This window comes from Manis pentadactyla, chromosome 7, assembly GCF_030020395.1.
Source record: "Manis pentadactyla isolate mManPen7 chromosome 7, mManPen7.hap1, whole genome shotgun sequence".
NCBI lineage: Eukaryota > Metazoa > Chordata > Mammalia > Pholidota > Manidae > Manis > Manis pentadactyla.
In genome coordinates, this window is record NC_080025.1 from 117,448,550 (window position 1) to 117,467,828 (window position 19,279).

Consider the following 19,279-nt stretch of genomic DNA (forward strand, 5'->3'; position numbering starts at 1 on the left):
TAATTTTTATAAAAGAGTAATAAGCATTTTAAAAGAAAATTTAGGATACTATATATATAACCTGAAAGTGCAGTAGTACTCTTTAACCAATACGTCGCTTCCAGATAGATATATTAACTTTTTAAACAATTAAAATTTTGCATATGACGTGATATACATGCAGTAAAAACAAAAATAGGAAGAATGTTTAAAAAATATGCAGCAGAAAAAGTTGTTAATATCTGTAACATGCAAAGAAAAATGATAGAAATTTGGCTAAATCAGCCTCTTATTTATTCTATTTAAAGAAGAGAAAATTGTCCCAAAATTGTATTTGTGCTCTTTGTACATTTAAATTCAGTAGGGATATTTACTAGAATGGAATTGATAATTCATTATCTCCTATAGTTTCTTATAGGAGATAGTTTCTTATAGTTTCATATAGTTTCTTCACTTGCCTTGTCTCTTTTATTGTGCCAGTGTCTTCTTGCCTTTTCTATAGCTAGCTACTTCTTCTGACGGTATTCCTTTTCCCAATATCCTTTCTCTACTCTGGACACTTCATTTCCTTTTCTTATATGCACCCCTTCCTTTGTAGCTTAATGTTTGATTACTCTCTTTTCCTCCATTTTCTCTTCCTCTCTTCTTTTCATTCAACAAATCTTTATTAAATGCTTGCTCTAGGCTAGGATTATATCTCCTCTAAATACATAATCCATTCCCTAAGTGTAACTGTTATAATTGTACTATCAAAATAACTACTGATACTTCTAAATTTAAAAAATATTTAAAATTTTTAACTGATTGAACTAATAAAATGTTGAATTCAAGTCTGGGAGATAAAAAGGAAAACTCCAATAATTACAGCAACCTCTGTCTTTTTAATAATGTGTTAGAAAATTTGCCTCCTTTACAAAAGCCTGCACTCAACATAAACATATTCTTTATTTTTTCTCTTTAAGAGATTTCAATTTTTAAAAAGGAATGGGACTAGGGGGAAGAAAACATGATACAAGAGAGGAGAAATTCACATGTGACATGTCTTAACAATTGATCTAAAACCATTATGGAGAATGTACTGCATAGGGAGCTAAGTAAAGGCTTGAAGACCAAGCTATTCCTGGAAGTACTTCAAAAGTCAAGTTGAGGATTCCAGACTCTAGGGTGTGGAATTTAGTTGTAGTCCTTATTTGTATGGAATCCTAGATAATGTGCCCTGGTCCATGAGTTGAACAGAATCATTTAATCCAGTAGAAAGAAGTGAAGCACGTGGTTTCACATGTCTCATAACTACAAAGGTCTTCCTCTTCTTCAGTGTTACATGGGTCTCAGTGACCTCTCTCTGTTATATTTCTCCAGTGCCTGAGTAGCCACCCACTGAGTCCTACTACATCTTCTCCATACCTCCATTTTTAATCTCAGGCCTTTGGTCACCCTAGGGCAGGAGTATTGACAGTAACAGTTCCTTGGGGGAGTGGCTAGCATGGTTTCAGCCCATAGGAGCTGCAGTAGTTTTTAATATAAATGATTATTTGTTCATTTACTTGCTTTGTAAGTTTTGAGTTTTGTATATGAAGTTCTATTTAACTTTCATATGACAGATAAAGAAACAAATGTGTAACAGAAATAGCCATTTTGACAATTTAAATACAACGTTGATGTAGGTCAAGGAGAGATGGTCAGTTGCTTCTGGATCGTGAAAGAGAAAGGAATAGTGTTGAAGAGTATTTTTAGTAGAGGAAGAGGAAAGAAGGTAGCAACAAATGAAAAACGCAGATGTTTGGGAGTGGGGAAGAAAAGGGAGATAACATTTTTTAGCCAAAGAGAGAGCAGTACCTATGTAACTTCCCTCATTCTTCAAGTCTCAGGCCAAATTTCATCTCTTCCCAAAAGCCTTCTAGAATTTTCTGTCATTCTACAGATTCTTCTATTATCTATACAATTAATTTGCCTATTAATTATGTACAGTTGATCCTTGAATAACATGAGTTTGAGTTGCACAATTCCACTTATATGTGGATTTTTTTCAATAAATCAGAAAAATTTTTGGAGATGTGCAGCAATTTGAAAAAACATTTTCTTTTTTCTAGCTTACTTTATTATTAGAATACAATATATAATACATATACAAAATATGTTTTAATCAACTGCTTATGTTATTGGTAAGGCTTCTGGTTAGCAGTAGACTATTAAGTTTTTGGGGAGTCAAAAGTTATGTATGGTTCTTTGACTATGTGAGGGTTGGTGCCCTAAGTCCTGTATTGTTCAGTGGCAACTGTATACACATACTTGTGTGTCCATAAATATACATATAGTTTACTTTTTGACATTTTCTAATTCTCACTTAATGATCATGAATGACATTCTAAAAATTAAGGACAATTTTATTTCTTAAATTTCAGCAATATTTTGACTACTTGAAGTGGATTTGAAATAACTGAGATTCAGTGTGCAAAATTTCAGCTGTGTTAAAGCAATACTCAGATACATGATTACACTTGAAGGAAAATTTTCCTTTCAAATTCAGAAACATACTAACATTTCCTCTCTTTCTATTTTTGATAATAGGACATTTCCAAGTTTGCAGAGAAGGACAATATAGTTCTTGGAGAAGGTGGAGTCACACTGAGTGGAGGTCAGAGAGCAAGAATTTCTTTAGCAAGGTGAATATCTGCTTATTGGTTAAGCAAGCATTTACTGTAAATATGCATGTAATAAAGACACTTCTCTATTTCTTTATATTCTGTTTCTGGAATTAAAAAATGACTGGAACTTTATGACTAGCTGGTTAAAAATAGCCTTTAAAACTGTATTTAATAATATGGTAGTCATATCTGAGAAAGGTGATGACTTTTTCATAATGCATGGCCTTATTTTGGTGTTTGTGTATTCGTTTACCTTATGGAATGGTTTAGTGCAAATAGAAAACTGGATTTCTGTGTAGCACAAGGGAAGAGAAGAATAAATTTTTGTTAAGTCTGTCCACAGTCCCACCCCTACTCCACAGTGTGCACACCTGCTTTAGGCTTCTGTTTGTGCTTCTTGGTTTAGATAAACATACATTTTCAAATTTCTCTATCAATTATTACAATAAAAAATTTTCATAGTAAAAGCAGCAAGGCTTAAAGCCTGTAATCTTTAGAGAGAAATAAATAGGCCAAGCACATCTAGCATTGTGGGAGATATGGAGTTCTCTTGGTAGAGATATCCTTCCTTGGTCTAAGTGTTTTGAGCTTTCAAAGAGGACATATAGTTAACTGAGTCATGAAGAAACTTTGTGGTTAAACTGTAACTTTCAGTTTAAAAAAATTGTTGGAGGAAGGAGATGTCAAATGTTCCTTCAGTTTTGTTTGGATAGAATTCTTTTTACTGTGTTGCCGAAGTTGTTAACACGAAATCACATTGACTTACTGATACTTTGGCTCCTTTCTCTTGCTTTCCAAGCCTGGAACAGCAAATTAATTCACTGAGAACCTGCAATTAATTGCCTAGTACTACTCTGGAGGATTGTGTGATCTGTGCATGTGTGTGTAATTTTATTTAATCCCCTTATCACCCTGCAAAGAGAGAATTGTTCTTCTTACTTAATGGAAGAGATCACGAGATAATTGAAGGTTGTTAAGAGCTTAATTTGCCAAAAGCCACATCAGGAAATGGTGGAGTCACAATTTGAACCAGATCCTCTTGATTCTTTACATGAAACCATGCCTTGATTTGGGGATTTTCTATGTGCAGTAATAAAGACACAGACAAGATAAGGGTTTCTAGATAAATGGAAGTTAATCTGTGAGCCAAAGGAAGACTTATTTTAAACATTCCATTTCAAATTTAGGTGAGATATGCTGTATGCCTTCTAGACATTCAACATAGAATTGAGTTTGCCTTTACTAGTTTGAGATTTGGTTTTGTTGTAAGGTGCACATAGTTTGAGGTACGACTAAAAATAATTGTTAATAGTTACTCTGATCAGAATTCATCATGTGTTGTCCAGTTTTGGATGATGAATATAGTATTTTTAATCTCTTGAGAAACTGTGGTCATAGGTATGAAGGAGAGAGTGAAGAACCAAGTGAGGGAAGAAAGGCCTTGAGGTACATTTTAATAGGGGTCTTCAAAAAACTCTGCAAAGGTTCTTTCAGATTTCACTTTGACTTGTGCTATTTCTGCTTTTTTTAAAATTCTCTTATTCACATGCTGTTTGAATACAATTTTCTTCTTACAGAAAGTACCAAGAATTATACACCAACACTAAATCCTACATGATGGGATAGAGATAGTGTTACTCACAACTACACCTGAAAAATTTAAATGTTATGAAGAAATTATTTCACTTCCATTAATATAGGACTATATCTTCATTTATTTCTGTTCTAAGATCAACTTAATATGATTTTACTTGTTTATAAAACTTTATTTTTTAACTTAAATATAAAATAATATGGGTATATATATTGTGAGTGTGAATTATTCATCCTTCATGTATCTCGAATTCTTATGAATGTGTTGCAGAGACTAAGACTATCGGGCAAAATGCAATAGCAATTGTACAGCTACAACAGCGCTGCTGTCAATTTCTTGGTAGTGTCAACACAGAAAAACACTAAGAAAAAAGCTCACCTAAGTGCTGCGATTTAGTTGCTGTCTCTGTCATTTTACAAGATTGAAACAGTCTGGTTTTTTTTCTTTGTTTTCCCACCAAAATGCATGATCTTTGAGGGCAGGGACTATGTCATTATTACCATTGTATTCCCAGCACATAGGATGGTACTTGGCTCTAAGTAGATAATACTGTTAAACAGTTTTCTCTTTTTCTTTTAATGCAATATTTTAAGTGGTATGATATTATTCCGTTTGTAACTTTTCCTATTTTATGACACTTACATTTAGCAAATGTGCTCCAGCAGTTCTTAGGATGTTTTTTTAATGAAAAGTCATTTAAAAAATCATCTAAGACTAATCTCTTTTTGTTCCTCAGTTGGAATCTACACTAAATGACTTAGGAAATATTGAGGAAGTCTAATCTGGTTCCATTCTCTTTTTAGAGCAGTATACAAAGATGCTGATTTATACCTACTAGACTCCCCTTTTGGATACTTAGATGTTTTAACAGAAAAAGAAATATTTGAAAGGTATGTTCTTTGAATAACTTGAAACGCTCATGCTAAAAGACAAGAAAAAGGGACTATACCATCATAGACTGTATACTACCCCTTGAGAAATATGTGCAAATGGCAAAATGCGACAAAGTACTTATTCACATCTGATCTTCCCCTCCTGGTCAGGATTCAAGATCGCTTTCATTGACACCTTTTCTGACCACCTCTTGTTAAGCGTTTCTTCCATTGCTACTGTTGTAACAATCACTGTGCAGTTTTTACAGTATTATTACCTTGTGACATATATTATTTAAGTGGTTATTATACTTAAAATTATTTACTTTTTTTGCAATAGTATTTTATTCTATCTCCTTAGATAGTAAGCTTCTGAAAGCACTAAAGCTGAACATTTTAATGTTTTAATGTAGGTGAATGCTCAGACTATTCATCTACCTCAGTATCACCTTCAGAACCTTTTTCAGTCACACAGAATTTGGGATTTACATTTCATGGGAGTTCCAATTAGGGCTCAATGTTATGTGAAGTTCATAAAAGGATTGGTTAGTTACATGACTTGGTTTCAAAGTTTCAAAATGATTTCATAGGCTATAAAGTAGTTTATTAGGAGAATTATCATGATACTCTTCTAGAAATAAATATTTTAAAAGGATGTATATATTTATATAAAATGACTGCATTATTCCTAGAAACCATTATTCCTAGAAAAATACCTAAGATACTACTTTTACAATCCCATGACTGTGATAAGTAACTTCTTACCAATAAAAACTTTGCTAGCTGTTTATGTTAGAGTACAATCTAAAAAAAAATGCCTTTTTCCTAAACAATATATAATGTTTTAATGCTAAAAAGAAATTGGTCTCCCTTAGATGGTTCTAGTCAGGATTTCTAGACTAGAGGGAAATTTTAGTAGAGGAGGCTCAAATTTATTATCCAATTCACAAGGGTTTTTTGTTCATTTTAATAGAACAGATTGGTCTCAATATAAGTTCTTGAGAACCAAATTGGTGGTCAACTTAAAATGTGAAAGGAAATTAATAGAAAATTTAAAGAACAAGAGAGCTCTGACATTTTAGAAGACACAGAGAAATATAGACGCTCAGGACTCTTAAAGGCTAACTAATAATTCTCTTATTTTCTAGATGGATAAACCAAGTTACTAAAAGTCAATGATTTATTTAATATCATATATTTAATTTCATTCTAGGTCTGTTAACACTCAACTTTACAATATAACATGCTATAAAATTCAATAATATAATAATTCATGCTGTAATTATTAAGAGGTACCAAATTAATTCCTCTTGAGTATTTACTGTTGGAATTATTTTTAAGTATAACATTGTATATTAGAGGTTTTCCTTAAGAATACAATGATAAAATGCAGTACATATACTATTGAAATAAAGTGTTCTTAAAATTAATTGTTTGTTTATATCTTTTTTATATTCTTAAAGCTGTGTCTGTAAATTGATGGCTAACAAAACTAGGATTTTGGTCACTTCTAAAATGGAACATTTAAAGAAAGCTGACAAAATATTAATTTTACATGAAGGTAGCAGCTATTTTTATGGGACATTTTCTGAATTACAAAACCTACGGCCTGACTTCAGCTCAAAGCTCATGGGATTTGAGTCTTTCGACCAGTTTAGTGCAGAAAGAAGAAATTCCATCCTAACAGAGACGTTAAGGCGTTTCTCATTAGAAGGAGATGCTGCTGTCACCTGGAATGAAACAAAAAGACAATCTTTTAAACAGACTGGAGAGTTTGGTGAAAAAAGGAAGAACTCTATTCTTAATCCAATCAACTCTATAAGGAAATTTTCAATTGTACAAAAGACTCCATTACAAATGAATGGCATTGAAGAAAATTCTGATGAGCCTTTAGAGAGAAGGTTGTCCTTAGTTCCAGATTCTGAGCAGGGAGAGGCTATTCTGCCTCGAAGCAACATGATCAACACTGGCCCCACGTTTCAGGGACGAAGGAGGCAGTCGGTTCTGAATATGATGACTTGCTCCTCAGCGAACCAAGTTCAGAACACTCACCGAAAGAAAGCAGCATCCACACGGAAAATGTCACTGGCCCCTCAGGCAAACTTAACTGAAATGGATATATATTCAAGGCGGTTATCTCAAGAGAGTGGCTTGGAAATAAGTGAAGAAATTAATGAACAAGATTTAAAGGTGTGTATAAATTCTTAGGTCTTTTCCACAGAGTGTAATGGAATGGAATGCAGTATGTAGTATGTAACAAAACGTGCTCAAATTACAGGTCTAGGATGAGGTTTACTCTAAGAGTCCAAAGTCCATGAACTATGTAAGTGATTTCAAAATATAAAAGAATCAACTGTTTCCTTTTGCAATGGATATACCTATTCTCATAAAATGTAACTCAAAGTACTGTCTAGCTTTGAGTCCTTTATGAGACCACTGATAAACATTATCACAGATTAGAAAAATTATAAATTATCACAAGTTTGCTTTATTACCTCCTTAAAATCTCTTTGAGAAGAGGTAGAATATAAATAAATATATAAACAAATAATAGCTTCAGTTATTTAGAGACCAAAAAATTTTTCTGTATGGAGATAGACAATATAAGATAATATAAGCCTTCAGTCTCTCAATAAGACTAACTCAACATTCTGGCTTATACATCAGTCTTGCCTGAATTTAGTTACTATGAGCTTTTTCTATCTTTTAAATCTGCTTTGTACTTTGGATTTCTTGACAGATTTCTTTTAAAGAAGATATGTGAAACAACATATACTAGCACCAACTTTCAGAGAGAAGTCTTTTATATTTAGCTTTAAAGAATAAAATGCTTCTATTCTTCAAATAGGATTCAGTAGAAGAGAGAAGAGGTTTTGTTTGTTGTTTTTTACTAGAACAATTCCTTAAGTGCTTTGGATGAAACAGGCAGCATAATAATGAGTTGAAATGTTGACACATAGGTCATTTAAGAGTAGTGTGGCCTTTGGCAAGTCACAGTCATTTAGCATCTCTACACCAAGGTTTTCTCCTTTGTAAAATCAGGGAATAGAATAGGTGATCTCTATATATACATGCTTTCAGTGTTTCTATAATTTTTAAAAATTCCAAAAGGATAGTTTATCTACATGGCTTTAATATCAACCTGAATGAATTTCCCAAACTTGAACCTATCCAAGTTTATTTGATGCCAGACATCTTTACACCTAACCAGTGTTTATATGCCAATTTCCTTCTTTGAGGATCTAGTGCTGCTTCTGTGAATCATGAAAAACAAAGCCATCTTTTTTGGAATATCTGGAATTACTCTTTTTCAAAAATTTTAAATGCATTTACCAAAGGACAAATAAAGACTTCTAAGGAAGTACATTAAAGATTAAAATTATGCAATTTATATCATAGCTGGAAAGAGAGATAATCCTAATTACTGAGGAATGTACAAACATCAGCTGGCCTTCATGTCCATTGAAAGACCTCTAAGGTAGCAAAATTGCAAACTGTTTGTCTATGGACCTCTGAAAAAATAAGTTAAATCAAAGAGAGTTCTGGGAAGCTTCAGTTTGATGGCACCATTTATTTGATAAAAGGTGTAATGCTGATAGGCATTAAAATGGCAAAATTGTCCAAAAATAATACAGTTTTATAATCAGTGAAATGCTTTCAGAATTTTGAAGAAATCTAGTGGTTCTCATTTTTCAAAAAGTGATGTTGCTCCAATAGACATTATACTGAATGTGGAACGACATCACACATGTCATTCATAATGGTTTATATTTGTTGAAATTCACTTAGCTTCAAATATTAATATTCCTTTATTTCTGCACATTCAAAATAAAATCACAATGGTAGTGTGAAACCTCATTGTAATCACCATGATTCTTTTTTTCAGGAGTGTTTTTTTGATGACTTGGAGAGCATACCAGCAGTGACTACGTGGAACACATACCTTCGATATCTCACTGTCCATAAGAGTTTAATTTTTGTGCTTATTTGGTGCTTAGTTATTTTTCTGGTTGAGGTAAGAATTTTCTGTCATTAAATATGACTGTGATTTAAAGTTAAATTAAGAATAGTTTGGAAGTATATATAAATATGTATGCATTCACCATATAAACATGTATATACATAAATAATATACAAGTAATTTTGCATTTGTATAGTGGTATGTATAGATCCATATGGTTCTCCTATTGATATTTTAGTATTTCATACATGGCATTTTAAATATTCTTTAACACAGTTTTTCTACATGAAGTTTTTAATAGGTGCAAAACCTCAAAGTAGAATGCCTTTATATGGATTGAAATTGCACACTTAAAATCATTCTGTACTAAATTTTACTTATTGATTTATTTTATTGTATTAAAGTATAGTTGATATACTATCTTATATTGGTTTCAAGTATGCAGCACAGTGGTTCAACGCTTACCCACATTATTAAATCCTCACTGCGACTAGTGCAGTTTCTGTCAGTCATTATAGGAAGATATTACAGAATCATTGGCTATATTTTACATGCTGTACTACCATCCCTGTGACCAATTTATATTATGATTGAGTATTTTGTACCCCTTTGTTCCCCTCACCCTCCCCACCCACACACCCTAACCCCTCCCTCATTGTAACCACCAGTCACTTTTCAGTGTCTGTGAGTCTACTGCTGTTTTGTTCATTTTTTTTTGTTTTCAGATTCCACAATTAAGTGAAATATGGTATTTTTCTTTATCCACCAGGCTTATTTCACTTAGCATAATGTCCTTTAGGTCCATGCATGTTGGCGCAAATAGCAGGACTGCTCTCTTTTTTATGGCTGAATAATATTCCATTGTATATTTGTACCACCTTTTCTTTTATCCATTCATCTATTGATAGACACTTTGGTTTGTTTTCATATCTTGAATGTTGTAAGTAATGTGCCAGTAATCAAGGGGTATATATATCTTTTCAGATCAGGGTTTTGTTTTCAAGTGAATTCCTATAAGTGGAATTACTGGGTCAATTTCTATTTTTAGTATTTTGAGGAACATCCGTACTGCTTTTCACAATGACTGCACCAATTTCTATTCCCATCAACAGTGTAGGAAGGTTCCATTTTCCCCACATCCTTACCAATACTTGTTATTTCTTGTCTTTTAGATAGTGGTCATTCTGACTGGAGTGAGGTGATATCTCATTGTGGTTTTGAGATGCACTCAACTGATGATTAGTGATGTGGAGCATCTTTCCATGTGCTTGTTGGTCATCTATATTTCTTTATTGGAGAAATGTCTGTTGAGGTCCTCCACTCATTTTTTAATCAGGTTATTTGTTTTTTTGGCGTTGAGACATAGGAGCTCTTTATTTATTTTGGATGTTAACCCATTATTGGATAAATCATTTACAAATATATTCTCCCATACTGTAGGTTGCCTTTTTGTTTTCTTGATGGTGTCCTTTGCTGTACAGAAGCTTTTTAGTTTGATAGTCCCACTTCTTCATTTTTGCTTTTGTTTCCCTTGCCCAAGGAGATATGTGCAGGAAAAAATTACTCATGCTTCTGATCAAGAGATTTTTGCCTATGTTTTCTTCCAAGAGTTTTATGGTTTCATGACTTATTTCAGGTCTTTGATCCATTTCAAGTTTACTTTTGTGTATGGAGTTAGACAATAATTCAGTTTCATTCTCTTACATGTAGCTGTCTAGTTTTTCCAATGACCAGTTGTTGAAGAGGCTGTCTTTTTCCCATTGTATATTCAAGGCTCCTTTATTATATATATTAATTGACCATGTATGCATGGGTTTATATCTGGGCTCTCTATTCTGTTCCATTGATCTATAGGTCTGTTCTGTGGCAGTACCATACTGTTTGATTGCTGTGTCTTTGTAGTAGAGCTTGAAGTTGGGGTGTTTAATCCTCCCCTGCTTTATTCTTGCTTCTAAGGATTGTTTTGGCTACTTGGGGTCTTTTGTGGTTCCATATGAATTTTAGAACTATTTTTCCTAGTTCACTGAAGAATGTTTTTGGTATTATGATAGGGATTGCATTGAATCTGTAGATTGCTTTAGGCAGGATGGCCATTTTGACAATATTAATTCTTCCTTCCTATGAGCATGGGATGTATTTCCATTTATTGGTTTCTTCTTTAATTTCTCGCAAGAGTGTCTTGTAGTTTTCAAGTTATTGGTCTTTCACTTCCTTGGTTAGATTTATTCCTGGGTATTTTATTCTTTTTGATGCAATTGTGAATAGAATTGTTTTCCTCATTTCTCTTTTCACTAGCTCATCATTAGAATATAGGAATGCAACAGATTTCTGTGTATTAATTTTGTATCCTGCAACTTTGCTGAAGGTAGTTATTAGTTCTAGTAGTTTTAGAGTGGATTCTTTAGGGTTTTTATGTACAATATCATGTCATCTGCAAACAGTGATAGTTTAACTTGTTCCTTGCCATCTGGATGCTTTTTATTTCTTTGTGTTGCCTGATTGCGATAGCTAGGACTTCCAGTACTGTGTTGAATAAAAGAGATGAGAGTGGACATCCTTGTCTTGTTCCTGATCTTAGAGGAAAAGCTTTTAGTTTTTCACCATTGAGTGTGATGTTCGCTGTGGGTTTGTTGTATATGGCCTTTATTATGTTGAGGTATGTTCCCTCTGTACCCATTTTGTTGAAAATTTTTATCATGAATAAATGTTGAATTTGATAAATGCTTTCTTGGTATCTATTGAGATGATCATGTGATTTTTATCCTTTTTATTAATGTGGTATAACACATTGATTGATTTATGAATATTATACCATCCTTGCATTCCTGAAATAAATGCCACTTGTTTGTGATGGATGATCTTTTTGACTTTAGTTTGCAAATATTTTGTTGAGAATTTTTGCATCTATGTTCATCCAGGATATTAATCTATAGTTTTTCTGTATAATCTTTGTCTTGTTTTGGTATTAGAGTGGGTCTGGCTTCATAGAACAAGTTTGGAATTATTCCCTCCTTTTCTACTTTTTGAAATATTGTAGGAAGGATGTATATCAGCTCTTCTTTAAATGATTGGTAGAATTCAGCTGTGAAGCCATCTACTCTTGGACTTTTGTTTATTGGGAGTTTTTTGGTTACCAGTTAAATTTTGCTATTGGTAATTGGTCTGTTCTGATTTTCTGTTTCTTCCTGAGTCAGTCTTGGAGAATTGTAGTTACCTAGGAATTTGTCCATTTCTTCTAGGTTGTCTAATTTATTGGCACATGATTTCTTATAAAATTCTCCAATAATTCTTTGTATTTCTGTGGTATCAGTTATGACTATTCCTTTTTCACTTCTGATTTTGTTTACTTGTGTCCTGTCTCTGTTTCCTCATGTGTCTGGCTGGGGGTTTGTCTATTTTGTTTATCTTCTCAAAGAACCAGATCTTGCTTTCGTTGACGTTTTTCTATCATTTTATTCTTTCTATTTTATTTCTGCTCTGATCTTTATTATGTCCCTCTCCTACTAATTTTGGGTTTCATATGTTCTTCTTTTTCTAGTTTCTTTAATTGTGAGTTTAAAGTGTTTATTTGGGATATTCTTGTTTCTTGAAGTAGGCCTATATTGCTATGTACTTCCCTCTGAAAAGTGCTTTTGCAGCATCCCACAAATTTTGGACTGTTGTATTTTTGTTTTCATTTGTCTCCATGTATTGCTTAATTCCTACTTTGGTTTGTTCATTGATCCATTGATTTTTAGGAGCATGTTGTTTATGGGGTTTTAGTTTTCTTTGTGTAATTTATTTCTAGTTTCATATCATTGTGGTCTGAGAACTTTCTTGATACAATTTCAATCTTTCTGAATTTATTGAGGCTCTTTTGTAGCCTAGCATGTGATCTATTTTGGAGAATGTTCCATGAGCTCTTGAGAAAATTGTGTATGCTGTTGCTTTTGGGTTGAATGTTCCATAGACATCTGTTAAGTCCATCTGATGTAATGTATTGTTCAGTGCCTCTGTTTCCTTATTTATTTTCTGGCTGGATGACTTGTCCATTGATATAAGTGGTGTGTTAAAGTCTCCTAGTATGATTGAGTTGCAGTCTATTTCACTGTTCAGTTCTGTTAGTATTTGTTTTACATACTTAGGTGCTCCTATGTTGGGTGCAGAGGTATTTATAAGTGTTATATTTTTGTTGGATTGATCCTTGTGTTATTATGTAATGTTCTTCTTTGTCTCTTGTTACTTTCTTTGTTTTGAAGTCTATTTTTTTCTGACACAGTACTGCTACTCCTGCTTTTTTCTCCCTGTTACTTGCATGAAATATCTTTTTCTATCCCTTCACTTTCAGTTTGTGTTTGTCTTTGGGTATGAAATGAGTCTCTTATAGGCAGCATATAGATGGGTCTTGTTTCTTTATCCATTCTGCCACCCTTTATCTTTTGATTGGTGCATTCAGTCCATTTACACTTGAGGTGTTATTGATAGTTATGTACTTACTGCCATTTTATTAATTGTTTTCTGGTTGTTTTGTAGTTCCTCTCTGTTCCTTTCTTCTCTTATACTCTTGTTATTTGACGGTTTTCTTCAGTGTTGTGATTGGATTTCCATTTTATTCCCTAATGTTTTGTGTATCTATTATGGGCTTTAGGTTTGTGGTTACCATAAGGTTCTTGGATAGTTTTCTAAATATATAACAGTCTTTATTAAGTTGGTCATCACTCTATTTCAAACATAATCTAAAAGCACTAATATTTTTCTTCTTCCTCTTCTACAATTTATGTATTAGGTATCATAATCTGCATTTTTTTGTGTACCCCTTTTCTGATTTTGTGTATAGTTGATTTTACTGATTTTGTTTTGTTTTAGACTTCATACTTGCTTGGTAAGTAATTGATTTACTACCTTTACTGTAGGTTTATTTTCACTGGTGAAAAATATTTAGGCTTAAGAACATTTCCATCTCCAACTCCATTTAACATACTCTGTAAGGCTGTTTTAGTGGTGGTGAATTTCTTCAGCTTTCATTTATCTGGGAATCTCTTAATATGACCTTCAATTATGAATGATAACCTTGCTGGGTAGGGGATTTTTGGTTGAAGGTCCTTTTGTTTCAATACATTAAATATTTCATGCAACTCTCTCTGGCCTGTAAAGTTTCTGCTGAGAAATCTGCTAATAGCTTGATGGGGTTTCCTATATAAGAATTTTTTTCCTCTAAGTACTTTCATTGCCCTCTCTTTATCCTTAATCTTTGTTATTTTAGTTATTATATGTTTTGGTGTCATCTTCCTGGGTTTCCTTTTGTTAGGGGCTCCCTGCGCTTCTGGGTGTCTATTTCCTTCCCCAGATTAGGGAAGTTTACAGCAATTATTTCTTCAAAGAGACTTTCTACTCCTTTCTCTTTCTCTTCTCCTGCTGGTGCCCCTATTATGCAAATATTGTTTTGTTTGGAGTTCTCACATGGCTCTCTTAGTATCATCTCATTTCTAGAGATTCTTTTTTCTCTCTGTTCCTCAGCTTCATCATTTTCCTGTCCTCTAAGTTCCACCTCATTGATTGTCTCCTCTACTTGCATCAGTTTATTATTCATTCCATCAATTGTATTTTTCATTTTAGATATTGTATTCTTCGGCTCTGAGTGGTTTTTTAAGTGTTCTTTCTTTTTGTTGAAGTCCTTACTGAGATTGTCAATACTTTTCCACAAATCAGTGTGCATATTTATGACTGTTACTTTGAAATTTTTATCAAGACAATTTGGATCTCTGATTCATTTAGCCTTCTTTCTGCTGTCTTATCCTATACTTTTGTTTGGAACATATTCCTCTGGCTCCTCATTTTTTCAGGGTTTCTGTGTTTCTTCCTTTGTTTTAGATAGATCCTCTATGTTGTCTGGTCTGGAGAGTAATGGTTTTATGAAGAAGGTATCCTGTGGTGCCCAGAAGCTTAAGACTCTTTACTCATCAGTTTCTCCTTCCCAGTGGATGCCCAGCTGCTGTTGTTGGGCTATGAATGGGGCCACCTTTCTGCCTGTCTGTTGGCAGTGGCTGATCTCAGTCTACCATTGTGGCAGCTCACCTCAGCCAGCCCTTTTTGAGCTGAGCAGCTGTGATTCTGCTGGGATCATTGTAGGTGCGGCTGCCCTCTGCCTGCCCTGCAGGGATGACTGAGCTGTTGGGATGATGGGGTGGGCACCACAGGTGTGCACAAGTGAACACAGTGTGGGCCTGGGCTGCCAGTGTGGAGAAAGGAGTATTTGAAGCTGGCTCCTACAGGCGCCTTCCCAGTTGGGTAAGAGAGGGCCAAGAAAGCTGGGAAAGCCAGGCAGCAAAGTCTGACTGCTGCTGGGATGAGCAGGTGGGTGGGTGGGCATGCAGAGAAGTGCCTAGGGGCTGAGCCACCAGTGAGGGGAATGGAGTATTTTGGGCTCCCAGGAGCGACCAGCCAGTTGAGCTGAGTGAGGGCTGAGGAAGTGTCCTCTACCTGCCCTTTCTCCTTTGGAGAGAGCTCCATAAAACCCCACCCCTGTGGCACCTTTCCCACTGCTGGTAAATCTCTTGAACTGTTGCCTCTGTGTTGGGTCTCAGCAGGACAATGGAGCATGCCTGTCCTCCACAAATGGCTGGAGTCTCAGCCTCCAGAGTGCTCCAGCTTTCCCTGGTGTCCAGACCCGTTAATCACCAAAGCCCAATGCAAAGTGAACTCAGTTTCCCAGAACAGAGCTCCGGGGACAGGTGTGCAGAGTTCCTGAGTGCTTATCTCCTCCCCACTCCATTCCTCTCCCTCCCACTTGTGGGATGGGGCTTGGGATTGGGTCCTGATTATGGGTCTGCCACTTTATCCCTGTCTGTATGGTCTTCTCTTCTTCACCATGTGTACATGGTCTGTTCTGCAGTCTTCATGTTGTTTTCAGGGTTAGTTGTATCTGCTGTAGTTGCTTCCTTGCTGTGTGTATGGAAGGAGGTTTCTGCCTTGCCTTCCTATTCTGCCATCATTCCTCCCCACAACCTTACTAAATTTTAAATTAATTTGACTCTAGATATCACATTACTAAATATGTAAGTGCTGAATCACTGCTTTTAAATGACTATCCTCAAAATGAAAAATATATACATTAATGGCTTAGAAATCATGTTAAACAATCCTTTCAGAGATCCGTATCACCCACTCACAGAACTTTTTTGTCTTTGGTGCTACCAGTATGGTCTCTTTGCCATGCCCTTCACATCACCAGGTTAAAAAAAAAAAGGAGGTGCAAAGAGCATAGTAGGCTAAGCTCCATTCCATATCAACATCAATGTAAGAAACTAGTTAGTGGATGAGGCTGTTCTTTACATCAGAAGCAACCACCTAAATGCCAAAAGGGGCCTGGCAGAGAATGTCTGTAGGTAAAGTGGCTTTGAGGCTGAATGGAGAACATTTGCTCTCCAGTTGTCTAAAGGGGATAGCTGTAACTTGGCACCAAGCCAAGGATTTGCCATGAGGGAATTACATTCAATTTTGTTAAATCTTCTTATTTTCAAGATGAGATAGGAATCAGATTTTTCCATTAAAATTTCCCACTTTTAAATGTGGGTAGTTGATAGAATAAAAACAAACAAATGATCACTACATGGGCATACTAAAACTTATCTGTGGATTGGATTCAGCCTGTGAAGGGTTCCTTACTCTAGATATATTTATTCCAGAGGATACTCAGGGTGTGTCCTAATACAAAACCTGAAGTTAACCTGCAAGCCCATGCTTCCTTCAAGGAAAGAAATGACCCATGTGGAGAACACTCTCCTGAGGCAGGATAAATATATATATATATATGTATAACTGAACCCCAAACTTGTAGCTACCACTTTTTCTTATTGTTAGGTTGTTTCTAACTTCGTGTAATATAAAAAGTCTACATTAAGTATCATTACTTCTCCTGACCAAGTAAGTTAGTGTTAAATATCTAAACGTGTGTACCAAAAATGTGTATATATGACTTCACCTATAAACCATCAGTTTCCCTTTGATCTTTGAATTCTAGTGATATCTCTTCTTTTGCCCTATTATTTTAAGTTAATAAATCAAATGGAGGCTTTATGTGAGATGCATTATATACAGTGCCAGATGTGGAACCAGAAGGACCTGGCTGTGACCTAACTCTGTCTTATTAACACTGTGAAACTGAGCAAGTTCAACTCCCTGGAGTCTCAGTTCCCTCCTATAAAATAAAGATTGCAAAAGTATAAGCTTCACAGGTCATTTTTATGGCATAAGAGACATCATGATTATAAAGCATTTAAATGTAGGGCTTGGCACATAGAAATGCTATTTGCTATTATCATTAATATCCTGATGTCATATCATCATTATAAAGCTCAAGATCGTTTGTGGCGAACAAGTCCATAACAGAGATAATGAAAGTTTGAATTAATTCTTTTATACTTTAACACAACTATGGAGTTGGGTAATCAACACTCTCACAAAAGTAATAAAAACTGCATTGAAATGTGTTTCAAATTTGCCTCATTAATCTCTGTCAGTCATGCCAAATGACCAACATGAATATGAAGAAAACCACTCCTGTGCCACATTTAATCTCAACCAGCCCTTTATAATTCCTAACGATTTGAACCTCTGCATTGAAAGATCACATTTCTTGATTGTCTTCAATTTATAGTTATGTAAGAAGAAATGGTCCTATCTGAATGTGGTGGTGATTTATATTAATTTATAAGATCTTCATCCCATGCAGGTTCACAGTTGAATTTATACACCTTACAAAATGGTGTTTAATTAATTAATTAATTAATTAGTGATTGAGCATTGAGCTGCTGCACATGTGTACAGCATTATTAGCTCATTTAATCAAGAAGACAGTAGTCCTTTGTGGGCTAAATTACAACAGAAGATGTAGATGCTGTATAATTACCCATTATTTGTTGATCTCTCACAATTATGGCAAAAAATTGTCTTTTTAATGGACAAAACAAGTTATAATGTCATTTTCTAGGCAAGAAATAATATAATGAATGATGAGCCTTTTTTGGTTAAGATTGTGGAGGCATTGCTAATTAGCTGGTTCTCAAAATATTAAATAACAAACTTGATGGTAGTAGACAAATAGTAATTGTTTTAATTATATGCCCAGTTATGTAGCTAAATAATGCATTCACTGATGTTCACAATTCTGTTACCTTCTTTGAATCAAAATTTACATAGTTTTTCTTTTAGACTAAGCTCTTTTTTTAATACCAGTGTGTCCTTTTCTCATTCCCTTTGAAATATCTCATGGGTGCTTTGCATGATGGTACTGGGTGCCAATCCAGACAGATAATTTAGTTTTTTAAACCTTGTTTACAGCCTCATATTCCTTATAGTCAGAGAAGCTAAGGTTAAGACATACTTTTTCCTTGATGAAAGTGATTTGTCCATTTTAGTTTTCATAGGGGCCATTCTTCAGTTTATATTTTATGATTTTATAAAGTAGGATTAATATGCTTCCTTTTTTAGAGTAAGGAATTTGTAGCTTTTTTTTATATCTTCAAAGTACTAAACTGAAATGACTGGTCTGATCTATTCAGTTTGTTACCACTTTTCATTAGTGTGTTATTTTGATAAGGGGGTCAGCCTACGTTTATATTTTTATACCATTTTCCCCCTATCAGACAATATCTTCTGTAAGTTCTTAGATAAGAGCACCAAGGATAAGGGCTATATAATTTATTTTATGTTGGTCTTCCTAGTGCTCCTGCTTGGCAGTGCATCATTGAGTAGACAGAGAAGAAATGCAAATAATAGAGTAGGAGGCAGTTTCCTGTTTCCTTTTACAACAAACCAGAAGTTATTGTTGTTGACTGGAGTATCTAGAGATCTTTTTTAGTGCTTTCATTCTGTGATTTTTAGGAAGTGTACCAAAGGTCCACTGTATCCTATTGTTTTATGATTTCCCTTCTTTTTGTTAATGAGGAATCCCTTATTATTATTGTTAATGAGGATTTAATAATAATCCCTTTACATTATTAGTAAAATAGACATGTAATGTGCTTCCATAATACCTCTGCTGCTAGTGATTGATAGTAATCTTTTTAAGTCAGCTTTACTTAGCATGGGTCTGTGTTTTAGGGCATGATTTGTGAAACATTGGAATCTGTGTATTAAGTCATGATAAGGTGTCATTCTATTATTACTGCCTGTCATTCATTCAGCCATTTACTCATTGAACACATATTTTTTTTGAGTTCTTTCAATATGCCAGGCATGGTTTTATGTG

At 34.4% G+C, this 19,279-nt stretch overlaps 1 protein-coding gene across 2 annotated transcripts in view; it reads left to right on the forward strand.

Moving 5' to 3' along the window:
* Nucleotides 1-19,279, forward strand: part of CFTR (CF transmembrane conductance regulator) — a 164,042-nt gene that overhangs the window by 93,985 nt on the left and 50,778 nt on the right. For both annotated transcript variants that reach the window (XM_057504702.1, XM_036905683.2), the window contains exons 13-16: nt 2,548-2,642; nt 5,022-5,108; nt 6,554-7,280; nt 8,977-9,105. In XM_057504702.1, the coding sequence (XP_057360685.1) occupies nt 2,548-2,642; nt 5,022-5,108; nt 6,554-7,280; nt 8,977-9,105 (1,038 nt within the window). The remainder of the gene's footprint in view (nt 1-2,547; nt 2,643-5,021; nt 5,109-6,553; nt 7,281-8,976; nt 9,106-19,279) is intronic.